The 24,858-nt window shown below is 37.2% G+C and overlaps 1 protein-coding gene across 2 annotated transcripts in view; it reads right to left on the bottom strand.

Moving 5' to 3' along the window:
- The window catches only part of LOC125230172 (fibronectin type III domain-containing protein 5), a 308,743-nt gene that overhangs the window by 86,493 nt on the left and 197,392 nt on the right, over positions 1-24,858 (bottom strand). Inside the window, exon 4 of one of the 2 annotated variants that reach the window (XM_048135227.1) lies at positions 17,749-17,888. In XM_048135227.1, coding sequence (XP_047991184.1) covers positions 17,749-17,888 — 140 coding nt within the window. Of the gene's footprint in view, positions 1-17,748; positions 17,895-24,858 lie in introns of both variants that reach the window. The other variant, XM_048135225.1, reaches the window with a different exon arrangement.

Raw genomic sequence — 24,858 nt, forward strand, 5'->3', positions numbered from 1 at the left:
AAGTCGAATACTGTCACTTACACCCTTTCTTGATGAAAAAGAAGTACTCAGAGTTGGAGGAAGATTGAAACATGCAGATTTAGAGTTCCTGAGCAAACATCCTGTCATTCTGTCTAAGAACAATGTACTGCTACCACTTTTACTCGATGACGCACACAAGAAGACATTGCATGGAGGCCCGCAACTTATGACAATATACTTGAGAGGAAGATACTGGCTGATTGACGCAGGAAATACTATCAAGAAGTATGTTAGAAACTGCTTTCCTTGCGCTAAACAAAAAGCGAAAACTGTAACTCAACTGATGGGCGATTTACCTGAAATAAGAGTTAAGCCATCAAGAGCATTTCTTACTACAGGTGTAGATTTCGCAGGTCCAGTCAACGTGCGCATGAGCCCTGGACGAGGAACGAAAACGTTCAAAGCATACATATGTATTTTCATCTGCATGGTAACTAAAGCTATACACATAGAATGTGTGAGTAACATGACAATGGAAGCGTTCATGGCTGCATTTCGAAGATTTACATCACGAAGAGGATTCGTCAAAGAGATGTGGAGCGACCACGGTACTAATTTCATTGCATCGAGCAAAGAAATACTAGAGACTTGGAGACTTGGCAAATCAACGATCCCAGTTGAACTAGCAGCCTTACTAGACACTGAAGGTACCAAGTGGAAGTTCATCCCTCCTGGATCACCAAATCACGGGGGATTATGGGAAGCGGGGGTGAAGAGTTCGAAATTCCATCTAAAGAGAACCCTCGGAGATACTACACCTACCTTCGAAGAATTATCAACGCTTCTGAACCAGATCGAAGCTTGTCTTAACTCGAGACCCTTATCACCGCTGAGCGATCATCCTGATGACCTAGAGCCGTTGACACCAGCACACTTTCTTGTCGGAGAACCATTAGTCACAATACCAGAGAGAGATTTGACTCAACATAAAGCAAATTCCCTATCGAGATGGCAAAATATGCAAAGAATGTTACAGATATTTTGGCGAAAATGGCAAACAGAATTTCTTACAAGATTACAAGAGAGACCTAAGTGGAAAGTTAGACAACAAGAGTTCAACGTCGGAGATTTAGTGTTAATCAAAGACTATAGATTACCTCCTAGTAAATGGCTACTAGGTAGAGTGTTACTGAAACATCCTGGAAAAGATAATGTTACGCGAGTCTACGACGTCCGCACAGCAACTGGAGTGTTAACTAGATCGATTTCGAAGCTGTGCCCACTACCAGATGTTGGAAGAAAGGATTCTGCTGTTCTTCAGGCGGGAGAATGTCATGGCCAGCAAGAAGATTGACCATAGAGAATCGATATAGCTGTCACATTTTTGAATTGCTGTCAACTGAAGCTTACATTATGAAGACAGAAGTCTAGATTTTTATTTTTGCAATATATTTCAATGAATTAACATGTATACGTTTTAACTAAGATTCTTATCAATAAATAAGAGTTATTGCATTACGGCGTCTCAGTTCTTATATTCACATTTAGAGTAGATGAGTTTACAAGGTCATTGCGCCATCTCCGTTTCGATTTTCCGCTGTCTCGAGATATTCTACCTACCTGGTACTTACCTACTTGTTACTCTTATATTTTGGCGCCCTAACGCAGCACGAACACAACTCGTAAACCATCACTGTTTGTTGATAATGCCGTAGTCAGTTTTTGAAAAGTCAGATTATTTGCACCTTATACATTGCCCTATTAAATAAAATTACACTAGCAGCGGCCCCTTTGCACAGTATATTGCGTAATATTCCCTATTCAAAACACATGATTTGAGCTACCATTATTTACACAATAACCGAACAATACGACGATATTCATGTCAAGAGAAAAGATGAAAGAAAAAACTACAAAGTCCAAACGAAACGCGCCGTTGCCAATTTTAGAAGTCAGTCAGAGATGTGTAATACAAGTGTTTGTGCCGGCTGCATGTCAGTATTCAGAGACGATTAACCATGAGTGAACAAGGCATGAAAATAAATTATGTGAAAGCTGAAAGAAAGAACCTAAGTATAATTATATTTCTTGAAGACACACACGGGTCGAACGCGATAAAGAAAAATATTACCTTTTACGCAACGTTTCGGCCAGGTTGCATTAGCCGTGGTCGCGGAAGACTGATGTCCTAGCGAAAAGTCAATGGAGATATCGAATATCGGGTCGTTTGGTCACTTTTGGTGTTGTTTACATCTCCATTAACATTTCGCTGGGACGTCAGTCTTCTGCGATCACGGCTAGTGCAACGTGGCCGAAACGTTGGGTAAAAGGTAATAATGTTATTTAATCGCGTTCGACCCGTGTGTCCACTTCAAAGGCCCATATGTACTAAAAATGTCGTTTTAATTTATCGCCACTCGTTTCGGGCCTACTCTTTATTATACTGTGCTTTTATAGTAATGTTACAGTATCGTACAAACAAACAGAATATGCACTTACGAATGTACTGCATGCATCCGGAAGATCAGACGCAGCGGGCAAATGAACCGTCTGGATTGATGCCAACTTGCCGCCCAAATAGAACGGGTGAAAAGCGAAACGGGACTTTCGCTGCGTACTTGCGTAGCTATGAAATGTCGGCATGGGTATCAGCACATCACAGGCCTTTGAGTCTATTGCAGACAATTTACACATCGCTGCTTCGACAACGGGTTTGGTGACTGTGGAGGCCGATTCGCGAGCGGAACGACATGCCACATTTTTGACCGAGAAAAATCATACCACCTGAGGTTCCAGTCTCGGTTTACTTTCTGCGAAACCTTTTACTATTTTTTTTAATGGGTGTACGTACACAACACATATTATACAGACATATTGCCGTATGCATGCCGAATGCTGGGGATTAGACTATACCTCAGAATACTCAACAAGAGGGATATTATGTCTTTATCTGTTTATACAATAGCATTTGCGTGTAATTAAAATACGTTATAAAAAGAAATACGTTATCTATAAAGAATTAGGGTTCTGATTAAAAATATCCCCTCTTCACCGAGGTAATTTTTAAAGAAGACAATTTTCTTCCGTGGTGTATAAAGTAAATTAAATATTAATAGTAAATCCTATCGTAAATTGAACGAAAACAATAATGAAGATGCAAAAGGGTGAATCAACTTTTTCTTACCTGTTATTGCCATGATTACGATCCCCTGAGTCACGCTGGTTTTATGCAAAATTATGCTACTTAAACTATGCATACATGCATTTTTCTGCAGGCCTAGCACATGATGGCCGCGGGAGTATGTCGCCGCGAGATAGACTACCCGTCCTTATGTCATTAATATAATTAGACAAAGACGTGTCATCTATCTCGCGGCGACATACTCCCGCGGCCATCATGTGCTAGGCCTGCTGGTGTTAACAAGCCCTTTTCTTAATTTGCCACCTATAAACATGGACTACATTTGTATGCTAAACACTGATTTAAACTTTCACGATCATTACACATAATTATTTTTAAAATCGGGACTTAATAAGTCCAGAATTTTAAAAATAAATACATGTATGCTTGCATAATTTCAGTAGCATAATTTTGCATAAAACCAGCGTGGCTCAGGGGACCGTAACCATGGCAATAACAGGGTGGCTAGCCGAATGGCACAATCGCTCACGAAACGCTCACGAAACGAAGCGCTAGTAGATATCTATCTCTATCGCGCTTGCGTATTGGCGCGACAGAGCCAGCGGCGTATCGCTTTCGTTTGGCGTCGGAGAAATGCCATTCGGCTACGGGGCCAGGCAAGAAAAAGTTGATTCACCCAAATTCGTTAAGTTAGGTCATTATCAGTTAAGTTAGGTTATATGTTCGGGAGCAGATACAAATACTGAAGTGAAGATAAAATGTCTTCAAACATAAATTGATTTCATAGACCAGAGTTCCAACATCAATATTTTGATTAAGTCCACTCTCCAGGACTCCACGAGTTAGATTACTTTCTTCTCCAAATTCGATTTCACTTGGTTCATTAAACTTTGCCGAATTGCAGATTAAAATAGCTGCTATGGCATTATGATTTAGAACTTGGAAAGTTCAGTTGTGAATTTGTTTTGAAGGAATAATATTCTTGAACTTGGAAAATACTAAGCTCTCTTATTTTTTAATAATTGTAGTCATTGAAAAATTTGTGTTGAATCCATACATTTGTAAATCAAATAGCACCACTGACCATGTAACCATGTTAATTTGTTACATACAACATACAATCACGCCTGTATCCCATAAAGGGGTGGGCAGAACACATGAAACTACTAAAGCTTCAGTGCCACTCTTGGCAAATAAGGGGTTGAAGGAAACGAAACTGTGACATTGCAGTGACAGGTTGCCAGCCTCTCGCCTACGCCACAATTTAACCCATATCCCATAGTCGCCTTCTACGACACCCACGGGAAGAAAGGGGGTGGTGGTTAATTTGTTATTCATAAAAAATCCCCATTTAAATTCAACTTAAATAGTCGGCCAATTTATCACTTATATAGTTAACAAACTCAAAAAATTCAACGGTACATAACTCATTATCACTCATTTATTCATCATTTTCATCACTACATTATTCCACAAATTTCATTAGCTAATACAAACAGATCTTGTAAGCATACGGAAAAAAAAAGATTTATTGAATTCAGCCGCCCGTATCATTCGCGGGGACTGGACTCAGAAATCACAGATCATTAAAAAAAATAGTCGGCCAGAATATATATCTTTAAATGCTAACGCGCCAACTGTTCACATAGTAGAGCGGCGAGAGGGTCTCGGGAAAAGTTGATGTGACTGGAGAGTATACTGCTGACAAGTGGTATCGTTGTGATCGGTAGACTTTACTGAGTACGAAATAATGACTTGTCACTTTCTCAGACTGTGGGGGGGTTAACTATGACGTCACAAAGATCGCGGTCCCGGGTTTAAATTTTTTGCCAATTTGTCTAGAACCCCTTATCCAATTTTGAAAAATGAGGTGTCGATTGAAAGCGTATAACATGCTGATTAAGATTTATTATATGTGAAAAGTATAGTTTTGTTAGTTATTTTTTAATTAACAATAATGCAAAAAATACGTTTTTTTTACTCTCTTTTTTGATTTTTGTGACTCAAAAAGGCAATGAAAACGGCCACTTAGCTAAAAAATATGTTATATAAATCATTTAACTACATTATTAAGCTATCTGTTGCTTTTTGAATTTCTACGATCGGATAATAAATGAGCAAACTACAACCACATACCTGTAGGCGGGGAGTACCGCTTGACACGCGTTCCCATACATTCGGCGTCTACCAAATTACACCTCGCGCAAAATTCGTTTCAAGCAGATATACCTCTAATCTTATTCATCGTAACCTATCAATATTGATATCATTTGAAAGCACAATTAAAGTACTTTAAAAAACAATGTCAATCATTTTTTAAAATCAATAATCGGCCAGTCTGTGGTGGTTACAAAGGAAAAAAGTGGGTATGCAATTTGACTGGTTTCCTAGGTTTGATACCCTAGACGAGTTTAAAAGGGGAGGTAAAGGTGACATATGGGTTTTTCTCTGGCCTAAAAGCTACACAGAGGGTCAGGGAGAGAAAAAACTAGGGTTTAAGTTTAGTTTTAAGTTATTTTTCCTTTATTTGTTGATTTTATTGTGTTAAATTTTTTGTAATTTTATCAAGGATACACGTTGGTTTCTTTTGCTAAAAGTTGCCTTTTTTATGAGAAATGTTATGAATTTTATGGCTTTTTCCGATAGAGACTAAAATTAACTTTCAAATAAGGCCACATAGTCATACTTTTACTTATATAATATTAAGGGTATGACTATGTATCAGTATGACTATGTGGCCTTATTTGAAAGTTAATTTTAGTCTCTATCGGAAAATGCCATGAAATTCATAACATTTCTCATAAAAAAGGGAATTTTCAGCAAAAGAAACCAATGTGTATCCTTGATAAAATTACAAAAAAATTAAACACAATAAAATCAACAAATAAAAGAAAAAATAACTTAAAACTAAACTTAAACCCTAGTTTTTTTCTCCCCTGACCCTCTGTATAGCTTTTAGGCCAGAGAACAACCCATATGTCACCTTTACCTCCCCTTTTAAACTCGTCTAGGTATCAAACCTAGGAAACCAGTCAAATTGCATACCCACTTTTTCCTTTGTAACCACCGCAGACTGGCGATTATTGATTTTATGAAAATGATTGACATTGTTTCTTAAAGTACTTTAATTGTACTTTCAAATGATACCAATATTGATAGGTTACGATGAATAAGATTAGAGGTATATCTGCTTGAAACGAATTTTGCGCGAGGTGTAATTTGGTAGACGCCGAATGTATGGGAACGCGTGTCAAGCGGTACTCCCCGCCTACAGGTATGTGGTTGTAGTTTGCTTATTTATTATCCGATCGTAGAAATTTAAAAAGCAACAGATAGCTTAATAATGTAGTTAAATGATTTATATAACATATTTTTTAGCTAAGTGGCCGTTTTCATTGCCTTTTTGAGTCACAAAAATCAAAAAAGAGAGTAAAAAAAAAGTATTTTTTGCATTATTATTAATTAAAAAATAACTAACAAAACTATACTCTTCACATATAATAAATCTTAATCAGCATGTTATACGCTTTCAATCGACACCTCATTTTTCAAAATTGGATAAGGGGTTCTAGACAAATTGGCAAAAAATTGAAAATTGGGACCGCGATCTTTGTGACGTCATAGTTAACCCCCCCACAGTCTGAGAAAGTGACAAGTCATTATTTCGTACTCAGTAAAGTCTACCGATCACAACGATACCACTTGTCAGCAGTATACTCTCCAGTCACATCAACTTCAAAACTAGACGACTTTTTTCAATTCCGCCGCCTTACTAACAAGCCGTTTGTACAAGTTCATCCTTTACCAAACGATCCACTTTTAAACTTCCATTTTATTATTGAAGAGAAATAAGCTTACTGTGCATGAATTAATTATTCAAATGAATGATATTGATACTTCAGAACAGTGGGTAAAAGATTACGAACCTTCAATGAACTCCGTAAAGGTATTTGACCTTTACAAAACTGCCATATCATGTCATGTCCCAACAATAAAAATTTACCTTATTGGTAACATATAACCAAAGCTACAAATCATTAACCTGTGTGAAAGAGCCGAGGGATTTCTAAGCTTGAATAAATAATGCTATGTGTCTTCGACAAATCAATGTAAAAGGTATCTAACCTTTACACCATGTGTTACTAGACTGTGACTGTGACTCCGTCCCGAATAAGTAAATTAATTATGTGCCTGATAATAAATATAGGCAATTATCATTCAATTTCTGGCCCTGTGTGAGTGACCCTACCTGCTAAGCCGCGGTCCTAGGATCGAATCCCGGTAAAGGCATTTATTTGTGTGATATTTGTTCCTGAGTCATGGATGTTTTCTATATATATAAGTAGGGTTACCCTCATCTGGCAGAAGAATTATATACCCTCTATAATTATATAAGTGTATATTTATATTATATATATCGTTGTCTGAGTACCCGCAACACAAGCCTTCTTGAGCTTACCGTGGGACTCTGTCAATCTGTGTAAGAATGTCCTATAATATTTATTTATTATTTTATTTTTATTTATTTAATTTGAACAAAATGCATACATCATTGGCAGGTGTTGCAAGAATTATTTAGATTTTAGGGTGATTATTTACTGGTAAACGGATGATTTCAAGGATAAAGAATATTCCATGTCCTTCTTCGGGGCTCAAACTATCTCTGTGCCAAATTCAAGATAAAATGGTTCAGCAGTTTAAGCTTGAAGAGGTTACACAGAGAGAAACTCTTTTACGTTTCTTATAATAATATTAGTATGGATATAAACTGTAATATCATGTCCCATCTTAGTTTTTCACTTAATAACTATATTGCGCTAATCATTGAACTTGAGCAAAATGCATGCATCGATTGTCATTATGCAAACAAAACAAAGTCGGGAATCGTGGGCGCATCATTTATTTTTTATTTGTCTATACGGTAACATGACATTACAGTGAGCTAATACGCCATGAAACTTAAGTAACACATAACAACGTATAAAATTAGAAAGGTACAACACAATATAACACTAAGTACCTCACATTACACTCGATGGCCTAGCATCCATTTCCTCACAAAACCTCAAGCATTCCTTTCTCACAGTCGCCCATCGCCATGCAATCAGATCGCACTCGGGTGTTGACGCCAAGAGCGCATTCAGTAGTGAGAGAGCACGCAGTAGTGGAGAATCATACAGGAACCTTGTCAGGACCTTTAATTTTGGTTGATGAGAGCGTTGAATGAACCCTATTCATATTACAAAGTTCATATTAAAAACAATAAATCATTACTAACTTTGAAAGATGCAGTAAGAATTCTAAAGGAGAATGGGCATTTTGTCCCATGACTGTATACTGAATGGGTCATGGCTCGTTTGAAAGGGCTTATTACATACATACAATTAATTATTAATAAATTATTTATTAATGGCATTAATATGTTGTATGACACCAACTTTGGATCCCTTGCAGGGACTGAGTTATTAAAAAAAAAGTATGGCGCATAAAATAGTTGTTCTGGACCTCAGCTTCATTACTCAAAAACTAGCTTATAAAAGTACCTTTCTTGTGATACATATGGCATGAGTATACACGCTGATTCCGCTGAACAGCAGATGATTTTTAGTTTGGCGATTTTTATAAACTGTAAATTATACTCCTCTAATTAATTAATCTTTAGCGTTAATAGCAAAAACAACGAGCATTTTACTTAGTGTTTTAAAAAAAAATGGTAACTTACGTCATTTCGCATGGATTAAGAAAATTAACTACTTAAGTGATCTACATTATTTTTTTATATCTCGGTCCCTGCAAGTTATATGAGGTTGATCCCATACAACGAATTAATACTTCAATTAAGAGCTTTGAAGATAAATATGTTTCATAAGTATGTACGATGGGACGCTGCCCATACAAAAGTGCCCATTCTCCTTTAAATAACTGTTGCTATCCGCCAAAAAACTATGCACATAGTAAAGTTATAGTGACACTGTGAGTGAAGTGTGTTTGGACAGCCCATCGAGTGTGAATGCGACCAGTGGTAACGCTAAAAGTGAACGCAGCAGGCGCGCGCGAAGGAGGGTACATCGCGCGCTTCTACGCATTTTTGACATCCACCCGCCTTCTCCAGTTTTCCGTGATCATGATGCATGCAACTGCGTCGAAATACCGGGTGCTCGATAGAAATCAAAAAGGTAATCACGGTCTATATCCCGGTCAATGTAAGTCATAATAAAGTTACCTAACCTTTCCACTATCTAGTATTCAAACTGCCATGTCATGTCCCACCCTATTCTAATTCGAGTGAATGCCACTCGGTCTTGCTAACGCCCCAAGTGGCGACATCATGCAAGCCACTCGTTAACGTTTGAGCACTGTTGTCTGACAACAGGGAGGTTACCATGAAGTACTAAAACCGTTCAGTTTAGGTCAAGAGAAAGAGACAAAGCTATACCAGTTATATAGCTCCATCCCTCTTTCTCAACCTACATTTTTTTGGCTTTAGTACTTCGTGGTAACCCCACAGCATATTTTGTTTCATTATAGACCGTATCACCTTGAGGTAGTGTTGTAAAATGAATATTTCATGCATGCATGTGGATATGTGTTTACTTTTTGACTTAGCCCTGAGTAATGAAGTAAAAATGTGATTGCTTGAATCGTGGAAATCGTGGAAAAGTCATTTGGTGATATTTCCTGCTTTTAGGAATTTTATTTGATCGTCACTAAAATTCGACAAATAAAGAAGGGTAGATGGATCTTATCAAAAAAATGTGACAAAAATAAGAGAGCGGGCGGCTCTCCCGGCTGGTAATAACATTAGCCGCGTACTGAAGACCTGGGTTCGATTCCCGGCTTAACCGCTGGTGGTCTTGATCGCTTTTCTTTTTGTTATGATATTGATATCTATTTCCATTTATAAAAGAGATGTGAACTTGAAATAAATGTCATATACAAAGAAAAAGTGACCAAGATTTCCAAGTGTCCCGAGCTGGAATCGAACCAGCGACCTCCGTTTACTGGACGGATGCCTAAACCTCTCAGTCATCGGGTCACGAAGGCAAGGGTCAATTTTTTTTTTTTTTTTTATAAATGGGCTTACTGTTGACCACAGACTAGCCAAAGGCAAAGACGTGGCCTATTCCAAGTATATGACAATTTCCGAAGGCTCGTGGCGTCCGCTCTCATTTTTTTTTGTATATAAGTATGACATTTATTTCAGTACGGGGAGACGGGCCTCGTTAGCATTGTGCTGCAATTCGTCTAGGAGAAGGAATACTCCAAAATATAACCCGGGGAGATGGGCCTCGTCAGCATCGTGCTGCAACCTATCTAGGAGAAGGAAAACTCTGAAATAAAACCCCCAATCCAAGGTGTAAACCGACCCGTGCCGAGGGATGCGTGGCCAGAGGGAGTCTGGTTTATAACGGAGGGTGTCTGTGTTGGCGGTCATAGGACACTAGGTATACCCGCCTTACCTTAGTATAGGGCTCTGCTGGGGTGGACTTGTTATCCCTACTACTCGTGGGAACGCAATGGAGATTTTGAAAAACAATAATCATCCGCATGGCGGCGATGCGGTACGCCACCCATCACGTCTCGTTTCTTACGAGGGCGAGAAGCGGCTCACGGAGAGCCGTTTTGCTACATTGAATGTTGGAGGAGGAATGAATGAGAAATGTAATGAGGTTTTGCAGATGATGGAAGAAAGAAGGATCGATGTCCTTTGTGTGAATGAGACAAAGCGGAAGGGATGTGACACCACCACACATGGGGCTTACACGGCGTACTGGTCGGGGGTGCCAAGCTCAGATCGAGCCAGTAAGGGAGTCGGTGTCATACTCTCCGCTAGGATGGCTGAATGTGTAAATGAGTTTGAGTGCGTAAGTCCCAGGTTGATATGGATTAGAATGAAAGTGGGCATGATAAGGATATTTGTGCTCGGGGTTTACGCTCCTGTAGATCAGGGAGCGGGAAACTCCCAGCATACACAGGATGAAAGGCGAATGTTTTGGGACGAAGTGAGAGACGTTTTAAGAGTGTGAAAGGATAATGAGAGGATAATAATGTTAGGTGATTTTAATAGTTGGGTAGGAGTCAAGAGAGTTGGGTGTGAAAGGGTTCTAGGTATGCATGGCGACGATAGAGTGAATGAGAATGGAAGGAACTTGTTAGAGATTTGCCTCGAGTGGAACCTTTGTGTGGCAAACACAATGTTTTCTCACAAATGGATACATTTGTACACTCGAGAGGCAGAGAACGTGAGGAAAAGTATGATTGATTTTATAATCGTGGATGATAGAATGAAGAAGAATGTTCTGGACGCTAGGGTGTATCGTGGGTCAGGTATCCATACTGACCACTTCCTGGTAATGTGCCGAATAAGTGGTCTGTTCAAAGGGTGGCGATCACGACCTCGTGCGGCCCCTAGCGTTTTAGACCGAATAAAAGTGGAATGTTTGCAAGAAGAAAGCGCAAGTGAAGAGTACGTCAGTAAATTGAAGAATGAGTTTGAAAGTTTGGATGATATAGATGAGATTGATGAATTATGGAGCAACTTTAAAAATAAAGTTGTAAGTGTGGCTAGGGTAGTGTGTGGTGTGAGTAAAAGGAACAAAGGAGGAAAGGTGAAGAATGTGTGGTTCGATAAGGAAGTGCAAGAGGCGGTATGTGAGAAGAAGAAGCTATGGCGGGATTGGTTAGCAGCACGAGCTAATCAAAGAGCCCATAAAGCCTCTTTTGATGAGGTGAATGTAGCGAAGGATAACTATAGAAGTATGAAAGTGCGTGTGAAAGAATTAGTTAAAAGAAAGAAAGATGAACTTAATGATCAAATGGATGAAAGATTGTCGCAAGATTTTCAGACGAACATAAAGTTCTTCTGGAAATCCGTTCGCCTAGCCAGAGGTAAGAGTTCAGACTCTGAGCTAAAATCGGTGAAAGATTCGAATGGAAGTTTGCTGAATGGGGAAGAATGTATTCTAAAGAGATGGCAGGAGTATTTTGAAAGCTTGTTTGAAAGGGAGGAAGCAAATATGCTAACCTCAGGTTTGAATGGAAACTTATCAATGGATGAAATTAGCATGGATGAGATTGTGAAAGCATTGAAAGGTATGAAATCAGGTAAGGCTGCAGGATATGACAAGGTCTCCGCCGAGATGCTGAAGGCTGGACAGGGCATTGTAGCGAGTCAGTTGTATCGCCTTTTCAATTTGTGCTTCAGTACCGGCCGGGTACCTAAGGACTGGTGCAAGGCCGTCATCGTTCCTCTTTACAAGGGAAAAGGCTCACGACTGGACTGCAAAAACTACAGGGGCATTAGCTTACTCAGCATCGTCGGAAAACTGTATGCGAAAGTGTTGATTGAGAGAGTAGTGAGAGTAACCGACGAGAAAGTATGGGATGCACAGGCGGGATTTAGAAAGGGTATGGGATGTTCGGATCAAGTCTTTTCCTTACGATGCATAGCCGAAAAGTTTTTGGCCAAAGGTCAAAAGGTCTATTGCGCTTTCGTGGACTTGGAAAAGGCATATGATAGAGTGATGAGGAATGAATTGTGGTCGGTAGTGTCCATGTATGGAGTAGGCAGTCAACTCGTTCAAGCACTGAAATCTCTTTATGAGGATTCCAGTGCTTGCGTGAGAATAAACGGGTCATACACTGAGTGGTTTAGCATCGAAAAGGGTGTTAGACAGGGATGTGTAGCGTCGCCGTGGCTGTTTAATTTATTCATGGATAGTTGTTTGCAAGATCTGAAAGATTATGATTGTGGGTTGAGAATGGAAGGGTTACTGGTCAAATGTCTCCTATATGCCGATGACCTAGTATTACTTGCGTCGTCGGCCGAGGAGTTACAACTGATGGTAACAAGAGTGCATGCATCCTTCGAGAGGAAAGGAATGAGGATGAATGTCAGTAAGACGAAAGTAATGGTATTTGAAAGAGATGAGATTATGACAGATTGCGAAATTGAGATCGATAATGAAAGTTTGGAACAAGTGAAAGAGTTTGTGTATTTGGGAACGTTGTTTACAAGGGACGGTAAACATGGAAAAGATATTGAAAGGAGAGTGAATGCTGGGAATAGAGTGAATGGAGCACTAAACGCTTTTATGGGCAGCCAGAAAGTGTCGCAAAAAGCACGTCTGGCGGTGCATAGAGGAGTTTTGGTGCCTACACTTATGTATGGTAGTGAAAGTTGGGTGTGGGAGAAAAGACTTCAAAGTCAAGTGAATGCCGTAGAAATGAGAGCGTTAAGAAGCATGGCTGGTGTAAAGTTGAGTGATAGGATCAGAAATAGCGTGATAAGAGAGAAGTGTGGAGTGGATGTAGATGTGGTGACAAAGATTGAGATGGGTATGTTAAGGTGGTTTGGGCATGTAGAGAGGATGGATGAGAGGAGATTAACGAAGAAAGTATATGAAAAAGGAGTGGAAGGGTCAGTTGGTAGTGGAAGACCTAGGCGAACTTTTCTTGATCAAATCGGGGAAATATTGCAAAGAGGCCAGGTCAGAAGTACTCGAAACCGACGAGCGTGTATGAGAAATGTTATGAAAGTGTGTGAAGCGAAAGTGGTTTGTCAGGATCGTAGTAAATGGAAATCCGTGATCTCTGCCTACCCCTCTGGGAAACAGGCGTGATTGTATGTATGTATGTATGTATTTATTTCAAGATTATAGTATTATAGTAGTGTGACTACTTAGAAATAACAAGTATTATATTTTATATGAAAATAATTTTGTTCCTAAGGGAAAAAAATATGTTCTAATATTTGAGAGCACCTTAGTCGCTCCTATATAATATTTGACTAGCCTTTTGCCTGCGGCTTCGCTCGCATTAAATTCGAAAATTTCGGAATATTCCACATACAAACCACCCCCCATTTTAGGGAAGTGGGGGGTTAGAAGGAGATAAAAATGGCACTCTCCAACCCTTCAACTATCTCCACTTAAAAAATCACGTCAATTCGTCGCTCCGTTTTGTCGTGAAGGACGGACAAACAAACAGACACACACTTTCCCATTTATAATATCAGTATGGATAGATTGGATAGTGACTATATTGTCTTGATGTGTATATATTAACGTAGAAGAAACACTTGACCTCTCGTATTGTGTCAGTTCATTGACCTGATTCGGCGCGTCATTTAAAATTAGCAACATAGACATGACGGGCTTTGTCCTGAATTGTATAGGGGTGTGTCGTTGCGAGTATAAATAACCTTTTTTATTTTTAATGAATGATTTGACATGTTCGTTGCATTGTGTATAAACACGATCATTACCTACCTAACTATTATTTAATTTGAAGGCTGATTGTGACCCCAAATGATAAAACTTTATGAAGATTGTCAAGATTACATGAAATGATTTAAATATTTTCATACTGTTGTTATTTGCTTTTTAAGTCCTAAAATTGCCTCAAGTTGGTTTAAAATATGAGTTTTCTCCCGGGTAGCTACTTAGACCATATTGGTTTAATCCATATTCATGTATTGAAGCTTTTTCAACTTATTTTACTTTTAGAACCATTTAGTACTTCAATTTCGAAATATTTCTCTGGAGGCTAGATCAGGTAACAATTAGCATTACTTACACGAGAAGTTAAACAATAGTGGTCTTGTAAACCAAACCAAGCATTGGTACCAATTATTATTTTTGTTACTGCTTAGAATTGTACAAAGAGGGAATTCGAGTGACGAAAAAATAAAACACGACCGGAGGGACTGTTTAAATCGACACGAGTTACGAATTCCCCCATTGCACGTGTATCGTACGATGTTGTTCATTACACACTCGTACGTGATGGCCCTTTGAAGTTCCGACCGGTACAAAATGTATATTTCGAGTATTTTGTTTCTCTAACAGAAAGTTTCTAGAACAGAAAATAAAAAAACAGTGCGTCAAGTCCTTCCTCGCGGAGGAAGTGAAATTTCATAACATAACCTCAAAAACGTTTTGTCAAGTGACAGTGAGTGAGTTTTTGCGTTTACTTACGTTCATCTTTTATAATGTTTTAAATATTTTACATTGCTCTTTGCTCAAATTATTTTGCACTCGATCTAAATATAAAACACACGAACACACGGGCCGCTAGTTAATGAGTAAAACAAATTAATTATTCACTAGGCGAGACCGCTAAGATGGCGCTCGAACCAGAAGTCGCACATTCCAGCCATTTTGTGACCATCACGTTTTCGCGTTTAGTTATTGTCTATCTAAATATAAAATACATACATTCTAACCAACCATTCCACCATTCTCTGCATTCTGTTCTGTCACTGACTGAGTGAATAAGTGAATGGATGGAATGAGTGAGTCGCGTTGAGCGAATGTTGCGCGCACTGACAGAATGTTACGCGCTGAGCGAGCGGCATTTCACGCAATGTAAGTGTTACGCGCTGTCAGTTGAAAGTCGCATAAGAAGTTTCACTTCAATTATGTTTTGATTCACATAAAAAAACGGGACAAACTACATAGATGAAATAAAGTGCCTCTAAATGACTGAATGGAATGAAAAACGGCTTTTGATGCTATACCATTACATTATTATACACCCATCACGTGATTACATGAGCAAAATGTAAATATAAACAAACATATGGCCTTCACAACATTTTCTAAATAAAGTAATTAATGAAGCCATCAACTTGTGTAACCATTAATTATTTTGCAAGACTAGTCATTAATCATGATTTTCATGATGAATATTATTTTATAAACTATGCCCTTGGATTAGTTATTCTGAACTATGACTTAGTTTTTTAGTACTCCCTTACGGCCCATCCACGACATTGGTCTAAGCGCGATAGCGGTGAGCGGCAGCCATACGTGCGAATGAAAAGTCCGCTCCAATCCCCTGTGTCTCGCTCCAATGTATGGCCGCCGCTCACCGCTGTCGCGCTTAGACCAATGTCGTGGCTGAGCCGTTAGTGTTTTAATTTATCGCCACTCGTTTCGAACTTTCTCTTTTCTGCACTAGTATCGTAATGTACTATCTCTATCGCTCTTCCGTATTGGCGCGACAGATACAGACTGCGTTTCGATCGGCGTCTATAGCTTCAACGGTTGTCATTTCGGCTAGTCCAGCTAATTCGTATCTTCTACGTCGCAAAACTAAATCTAAATCGGTTCATCCGGTCGGGAGCTACGATGCCACAAACAGACACACACACACACAAACAGAGATACGGACAGACAGACAGATACGTACAACTTATAACACCCCGTCGTTTTTGCGTCGGGGGTTAAAAATAGGAAGGGGTATTTCAAAATTTAAACGTTTCAGTTCAGTTTTTTAAAATTATATGTCTTCAGTCCATTGGGACTATTTCGCCAGTGTCAAGGTGATATGAGCTAATTATTAATAATTTTTGTACGGTAAGTACGACAGTGTACGGTGAGTTAGCACTTGTAAATTGATAGCTAGATTTTACAAGAGCACGTGGACTACCGGCCGTTGACGACAAAAAAGAGGCTAAATCAAGATTAATTCTTCATCAGCTTCTCACTACAAAATTAGTTTACTGCATAATAAGCTATCGATATTACACTTTAAACAATATTAATGAGTAAAAGAAAAATAAATTATTCACGACACGAAACCGCTAAGATGGCGTTCGAACCGGAAGTCCTCTTTAAACGTTTAACGCTGTCAGTGTCAGTGAGTGTTAAACGTCAGTGTCAGTTGGCAGTCGAATAAGAAGATTCACTTCAAAAATGTGATTTTCGCATTTCGCGGTTAGATAGGTATCTCTTAGGTAAGCGTGCTCCACCGTAGACCACATCATCACTTACCATCAGGTGTGATCATGATCAAACGTCTACCTATTCATACTAAAAAAAAAGATTGTCATTTATTATGATGTAATTAAATATGTATACGATCAAATGAAAATAATATAATGCGTATAATAGCACCCACAACCCTTCTGTATGAACCATTTGAAACTTCATAATTAGATCTACGTTCCTCATTACCTTACCTTTGTCAATGTCAGAAACGAAACGTTTTTAAGAAAGAATAAAGGTATAAGTAAATTAGGGAAGTTAATTACACTTAGACGGTAAACGAAAAACAGAACTTTGTGAATATTTAAATAGAATTAAAATGAAGATGAATGGCCTGAGATATGATCCTAGTTACATTAGTGTGTTCTATTAGTAAATGTGTACAATCGTTTTATACATAAGGTAAAGTACAGCGGGGCAAATCTCGACTGGGGGCAATTGTAACTAATCCATTTTTTTTCATTATTACACTATGATGCTAAGTTCTACATGTATCCACTGAACACGCCTACCATGTGGACACTCTATTTAATAACAAACATTGTAAAACATGGAAAAAATGGACCAGTTACATTTGTCCCTGTCGAGATTTGACCCGCTGTACCTACTTTTAATTGTATATTGAGTTGAGTGCTTATATCATTAAAAGTCGTGTGTCTTGACGGTACTGAGTCAATGTTGGATTGGTAGGTACTGCATGCGTATCGGCTTCTAACTCATTTGACACTTATGTTACATTAAAACATTCGTAACAATTTTTCGGAAGACCATTTTCAACTTAATGCTTAAAATTACTTCTATCAAGATCTTAAGAAACTTGCTTTCAGCTCGTATTTTAATAACTATTATCCAACAGTTACATAAAATACTTACCCAGCGTGCGGAAGACAATCGGTCTACTTCTATACTTGTGGCCACCCCACAAGGCAGCAACAGTGACCTGGTACTGCGTGTCAGCCTCGAGGCCGCTCAAGATGACTGCGTCCGAGTTCCCGGCCACCTCCAGAACCACTCTGTAACTAACGTGCAATCAGTCAATTTCGTTGTATTCTACCAGCAAGGTATGAGCGAAGGAAGAGTGAAGAAGGAACGTGGCATCTACTCATATCGTCTGATTTGACCAATGTAATAAACGACTAGGATAAGGAATGTTTGGCATTTCACATTGACGTTTGAAACTCTCTAAACTCAATCTCATCTCTCTGACACAAATACATTAATGCGGATAAAATATGACATTCTCAAGTAAAAGTAAAGGTTTTGTAACTATAGTAAACACGAAGTATGAGAGAATCATTATACAAATAACATAGAGCATCCTAAAGTTTAAGTGACACAAATGAACTGCGATCTAAATCCTGACCAGAAATATATGACTACTGTCATCAGAGCGCTGTTATTCTGATGTAAAGGGTGATAGTTCAGTATATTATGAAGAAAATAGTTCTAATCAAATTCCGCATCATGGCGCATAGTCACATATTTCTGGTAAGGTTTTAGCTTAGCGTCTTCCTTCAGTTACCAAGATTTGGTATTTGACATTAACGTTTTAAGTACAAATCCACTTGGTTGGGCCAGTGCCAACTAAAAAGACTAGAGTGTCTTTGGTGGATAACGTGAACAATTTGTCATAATTTTTTTTATGGTTTTGATACGACCGAAGATGATCTTTGCGATAAGCGTATTTTTAATTCATTACATTATTATTCATGAACTAATAATCATCGCGAGCCGTTTCAGAACCCTATCAGAACCATATGATGTTCTGATGTTTGGAACGGGCTTTTGGACAATCAAGTAATTGCGTTGGACTAAATTCTCTTTGATAAATCGCCGGGCATAATTGAATCTGACTTTATTTTTTTGTTGATGTGATTGTTAATTGCATAAACATACATAGGTATGAGTAATTGAAAAACGTTTTCGGATAAATTACCAAATTATACCAATGGTATACAATATACGAAAGGTAAAACTTAGACTTTGATACTGATATTAGTGAAGCAAATGTATTGTTATGTATTTATTTATGTTCTTGATTTGTTTGAAAAACAATTCATTCTTATCAGAAGCCATTCAATCAAAGTAGAAAAAATTGCATTGCATTTTTTTATACATAGGTACTCGAAAATTTGTTCACCTGAATCACCAAGTCTTCTCAAACGATCAAAGTTGATGCCACGGAAAAGAGTAAAGAAAGAAGAAAAGTTAATACACAGACATCTAAAGCGAAGAAGCAACGACAAAGCTTAAGGCCAATTCTAGAACTACAACATATTGAATCTTATATTTGTACCATGTCCATTAATTTTAAAAGATATAAAATAGGAATTTGATTATGATCTGTTATTGTTCCAAATGATTCTTCGGCTTGAAGAAAAGAAATATCATTTGGAACACTTAACAATACCAGATCATATTTAAGACTCATAAAAATGTTTTTAAACCTGTTTTAAAAATCGGAACACGCCTCAGTACACTGAGAGAAAATACAACCAGTTTTCATGTTCGTTCAACAAGTTTTTTTGGTTAAAATAGCGCCTACGTGCTCTTTGGTTCAAACAACAAGCTACTTGTCATTTGAATCGGCAATATATTTGAATCAACAAGTCGATTTTATAAAAACAACCTGACACATATTGTTTTAAGCATACGTTTGGCTGATTCAAACGGATAAACCGCAACAAGTCGAATTTGTTAAATTCACAATTCAAATTTCTCTCAGTGTACTGACGTAAATGAAAAAAAAAATTCACGGGAAACTCCCTTTGGTCAGCAGTGGGACAAAATAAAGGTTATAAACATCGACCGGTTGACGACCGGTCTGGCGCAGTCGGTAGTGACCCTGCCTGCTGCGCCGCGGTCCCGGGTTCGAATCCCGGTAAGGGCATTTATTTGTGTGATGAGCACAGATATTTGTTCCTGAGTCATGAATGTTTTCTATGTATATAAGTATTTGTATATTATATATATAAGATTATTTATTTTTAATTGAATTATTACGACTGTGTAAAGAAACTTCATGCGTTGCTCTGTGAAATAAAGGTTTATTTTTAACGCTACAAGTATTATTTGTATAACATGGTAAACTACTATAAAATAACGATAGGTACTGACCTGTGAAATAAAGAAACGACATTTAAAGTCCTTAATATCCACAGTCACTCATCTAATTAAATATTTTACTATATCGTCTTGCACATTTCAAATATTTTTACATTTTATCACATTGACGCATGTCATGTCACAAGTGTCATGTCATGAGTCTAGGTCTATGCCAATTCTAAAAAGGTAACGAACATAGGTTACCTTTTTACATCTCCCCCTGGAAGGAGAAAATTTCCAATAATTTTCGGTTTAATATTTTAGCTACTTACTCCTCGCCTTCTTGAATAGTGCCGTGACAGTGGCACGGAATAAGTTTTGTAATATGAAAGAGGTTGGACTCTGTTTTCCTGTGTCCTGTATCTATTCTAAATATTGAATTTGAAATTTTTTCAATAATTGCAAATGGTCCAATTTTAAGTTCTCCTAATTTCTTTCTATTTAATTTGTTTCCATTTTCAACATATACCATGTCACCAACATTAAATTCAAAGAATTCTCTGTTTCTGTCAAACAACTTCTTATTATAGTAGTGTGATTTTCTTGTATTTTCCAAAGCTTCTGCTCTGTCCCTGATCCATTCACTATGCGATTTTTTCTCTCTTAATTCATTAGGTAATATTGCAACATCTGTACCATTTAAAAGATAACTTGGAGAAAAACGGGTAACTGAATGGTTGGTTTCATTATAATTTTTCACACATTCGTGCGCTACTGTTGTCCATGCTCTTTTGCTGCCGTTTTCATTCATCTTGCACCTTATTTTATTTACCAAAGTTTGATTTAACCTTTCATTTAATCCATTGGAAAAAGCCGAGTCTACCGCTGTAAATACCAATGGTATACTTTTGCTCTTCAAAAAAGCTTTAAACTCACTTGAGTTGATACCTGGGTACTGGTCTGTAAGTATCATACCAATATCTTCAGTATCTGATATATTTTTGACCAGTTTTATAAAGTCATTTGCATTTTGTGTCTTCGAGGTAGAAATAAATGCGTATCTAGAGAAATGATCCACTAATAGGTGAAGATATTTCTTCGTTGATCTTGAACCACCAAAACCTCCAATGGTGTCTATAGACATGATTTCGAATGGTTTAGTAGCCGGGCCTAATTGTGACATAAATCCATATTTCCTTTGTCCTCTCGACTTATTCTTAATGCAAATTTCACAATTAGTGCACACCGATTTTATATTCTGTGTCATGTTTTTGGCTGTATAAAATGGACTAATGGTTTTCTGCATTTGCCCTATTCCAATATGACCAAAATCGCAATGTATGGTTTTTATAATTTTTATACTGAATTCTTCGGACAAAATTATTTTTTCTCTTTTTCTATCTTTTTTTAAGTACACATTGTGCCTTTCAATTAATTTTTCTCTTTTATTCTGTATTTCTTGGTTTTTTTCTTGATCTTTTACAATATCTTCTAAATTAATCAAATTAACTACTTTTAGCTGTTCGTCTGTATTCTCGTATGGTTCTAATACAGGATTTCTGCTTAAGCAGTCGGCCTCTAAATTTTCCTTTCCTGGATTATATTTTATTTTAAAGTCATACTGAGATAAGTAATATGTCAAATCACCTAATTCTTCGTCAGTTCTTGATTTTAAATTCATGTTTTCCAATGGTTTGTGGTCTGAATAAACTGTAAATGGTTTGCCTATTAACCAGTATTGCCAATACCTTACTGCCTCTTTGATGGCTAAGCATTCTAAATATATTGCCTTTTTCTTCTTCTGAGCTTCATTAAGTTTCTTTGAAAAATAAGCGACGGGTTTTTCTTTACCATCAGGTTGTATTTGTTTCAAAATAGCCCCAACGCCTTCTAACGAAGCATCCGTATAAATGTTTATCGGTAAATTTTTATCGAATATTTCCAATACTGGTTGAGAACATAAGAGATGTTTTATTTTTTCAAATGCATTTTGACATTCAGCTGTCCATACAAATTTCTGGTTTTTTCGCAATAGATTGTGCAATGGGTTTAGTATTATTGCACTCTTCGGAATATAATCATGGTAAAAATTAATTTTTCCTAAAAACTGTCTTATATTCTTCTGCGTTTTCGGAACAGGAAAATCTTTGATCGAGGTCAAGTTATCTTTCAATGGTTTAACTGAATTGTTTTGTATTATGTGCCCCAAATATTTCACTGAATCAGATGCAAATGTACATTTTGTAAATTTTAGTCGAAATCCCTCGGTTTTGATTGCTTCCAGCAACTTTGTTAAATGTTCAATGTGCTCGGTAAACGTATTGGAAAATATAAGGATGTCATCGATGTAATTTACTGCAAAATCCGTCAGTTTGTATTTTCTCAATATATTGCTTAAAATTCTTTGAAATATTGCTGGCGAGGTCTTTAATCCAAAAGGAAGGCATGTCCACTGAAAGTGCCCCTCCTGAGTAACAAATGCTGTTTTCTTTCTGTCCTCTATACGTAAAGGAATAGACCAAAACGCTGAGTTGATGTCAAGCGTCGTAAAAATTTTACAATTTCTAGTTTTTATCATTAGGTCGTCAATCAATGGAAAAGGCTGAGCTTGCGGTATTACTATTTTGTTTAAGTCTCGAAAGTCGATACATAATCTTGATTTTTTATTTTCTTCTCTCTTAAACGCCAGTGTGACGGGTGCAGCAAATGGGCTATATGATTCTTCTATTAACTTGTTGTCAAGCAACTTCCCAATTTGCTCTTCTATCTCTTTTTTATCTTCCATAGTACATCTGTATGGTCTTTTGCTGCAGTACTTGTCCACTAACAAGTCTATTCTAGCCTCATAGCCATTTACAGTCCCAATATCGTATTTATGCCGTGCAAAAACGGATTCATATTTACTAATCAATGCATTTATTTGAGCCTGTTGCTCCTTATTCAAATGATCGATCTTTATCTTAAAATCCTCTTCCTTTATATGTTCATTAAAGTTAACATAATATTCTTTTGTAGTGTTATTTTGATCGTGATCAAGATTTTCCAACTTGTTTAGGACTTTTTCTTTATTAGTAACTTCTATTTTATTATTATTGTTTGTGTTTGTACCTAGTACTTGATGAATTTTTAAATTCTCGTCTTGCGTTAATCTAAATATTTTTATTAGGTCCAAACCGATTATAAAATCATGTTTAAAATATTCTTCATCAACTATGCATATATCAACATATTCTTCTTTATTAAAAATCTTTATTTTTAGATTGGTCAAGCCATCTGTTTTTTTAACACCACCAACTGTTACTAAGTTTTCTTCATTCAGTTCGTTTCCTTTTCCTTTAAGGCTTAAAAGCTTAGCATTTATAATTGAAACGACTGAACCTGGGTCATAAACCGCATTAATCGGATATTTATCATTCACTAGTAATTTGACCTTAATCAGTGGTGTAATTATTCGTTTTTTGGAATAGATTCATTCAATTTTGCCTCTATCAATGCATTATTAACGTGTTTGATAAAGTTCTTCTTCACATTGTCATATTCTTTCGTACGGAACCAACATGATGTCTCAGGGTGATAACGAGTGCCTTTATTTAATCCTTCACAAATCTTACATGGCTTTATATCCTCGTTCTTGAAATTTGTTTTTGAAGGTTCATACTTTCTCTTAAATACAAAACTTTTTTTGCTGACCATACTTTCATACTTGCTTACTTCATTGAACAACTCAACTGTATCCTTCAATGCTTCTCTATCAATCTTGTTTAATAATGTACTCCGGCAAACCAACTGCAATGAGGTCTACCAATGTGCCGGAATCTATAGACTGTCTCATATCAAGTAAAAGCTTTTCTTTTTTTATGGCGTAATCTAATAGTGACCCATCTTTATATTTATACAGTAATGCATGTGTAACTGGACTCCAACCTTTATTGACAAAAGATTCGCAAAATTTTTTTCTCCACTCAGACCACTCTGCATTCATAGTTAGTTTTATAACCATGGAACTGTACCAATCTGCACAACTTTTATCCATAAAGAGCCTAAGAACTTCAATCTTCTTTTCATCTGATATCTGGAAACGCGCACATTCCTTTTCATAAATATCCATCCATTGAGCTGCATTAGAGTGTTTGCTCGTAAACTTTTCAATCACAAACTTTTCAGCAATGTTTTTTAAGCTCTGTTGTCTACTTTCCTGTGTATTTTCTATTAACTTTTCCAACAACTTTTCCAAATTATTTGTTGCTTTTGCATCAGCAACAGCAGGTGGAGTGGAAACAGACTGATCCTGTTTTAATTCCTCTAAATATCTGTCTGCAAATTGTACATTTCCATCCTCATCCATGTAAATATGCTCGAGTTCTTCGTTTAATGAGATCCAAACTCTTCTTGTTTGGTACCTCTTTGACAAACTATTTTTTACTTTAGTATATGCAGCTGTTTTCATCAATTCTTTGTGATGACCGATGGACTGTAACCCGTCGGGTATCGCATAACTTTGGTTGTCTTCGGTGGTTATAGAGGTAAGACAACATACATTCGTTTTTTCGTCATTTCCAGGTAGTATAGTGAATTCGAAACGAAGTTTCGTCATTTTTGTTATTTCACTTTAACTAGAAATGTCGTTTTATAAGATTATTTATTTTTAATTGAATTATTACGACTGTGTAAAGAAACTTCATGCGTTGCTCTGTGAAATAAAGGTTTATTTTTAACGCTACAAGTATTATTTGTATAACATGGTAAACTACTATAAAATAACGATAGGTACTGACCTGTGAAATAAAGAAACGACATTTAAAGTCCTTAATATCCACAGTCACTCATCTAATTAAATATTTTACTATATCGTCTTGCACATTTCAAATATTTTTACATTTTATCACATTGACGCATGTCATGTCACAAGTGTCATGTCATGAGTCTAGGTCTATGCCA

Source organism: Leguminivora glycinivorella, chromosome 10 (genome assembly GCF_023078275.1).
Source record: "Leguminivora glycinivorella isolate SPB_JAAS2020 chromosome 10, LegGlyc_1.1, whole genome shotgun sequence".
In the NCBI taxonomy this organism is placed as follows: Eukaryota; Metazoa; Arthropoda; class Insecta; order Lepidoptera; family Tortricidae; genus Leguminivora; species Leguminivora glycinivorella.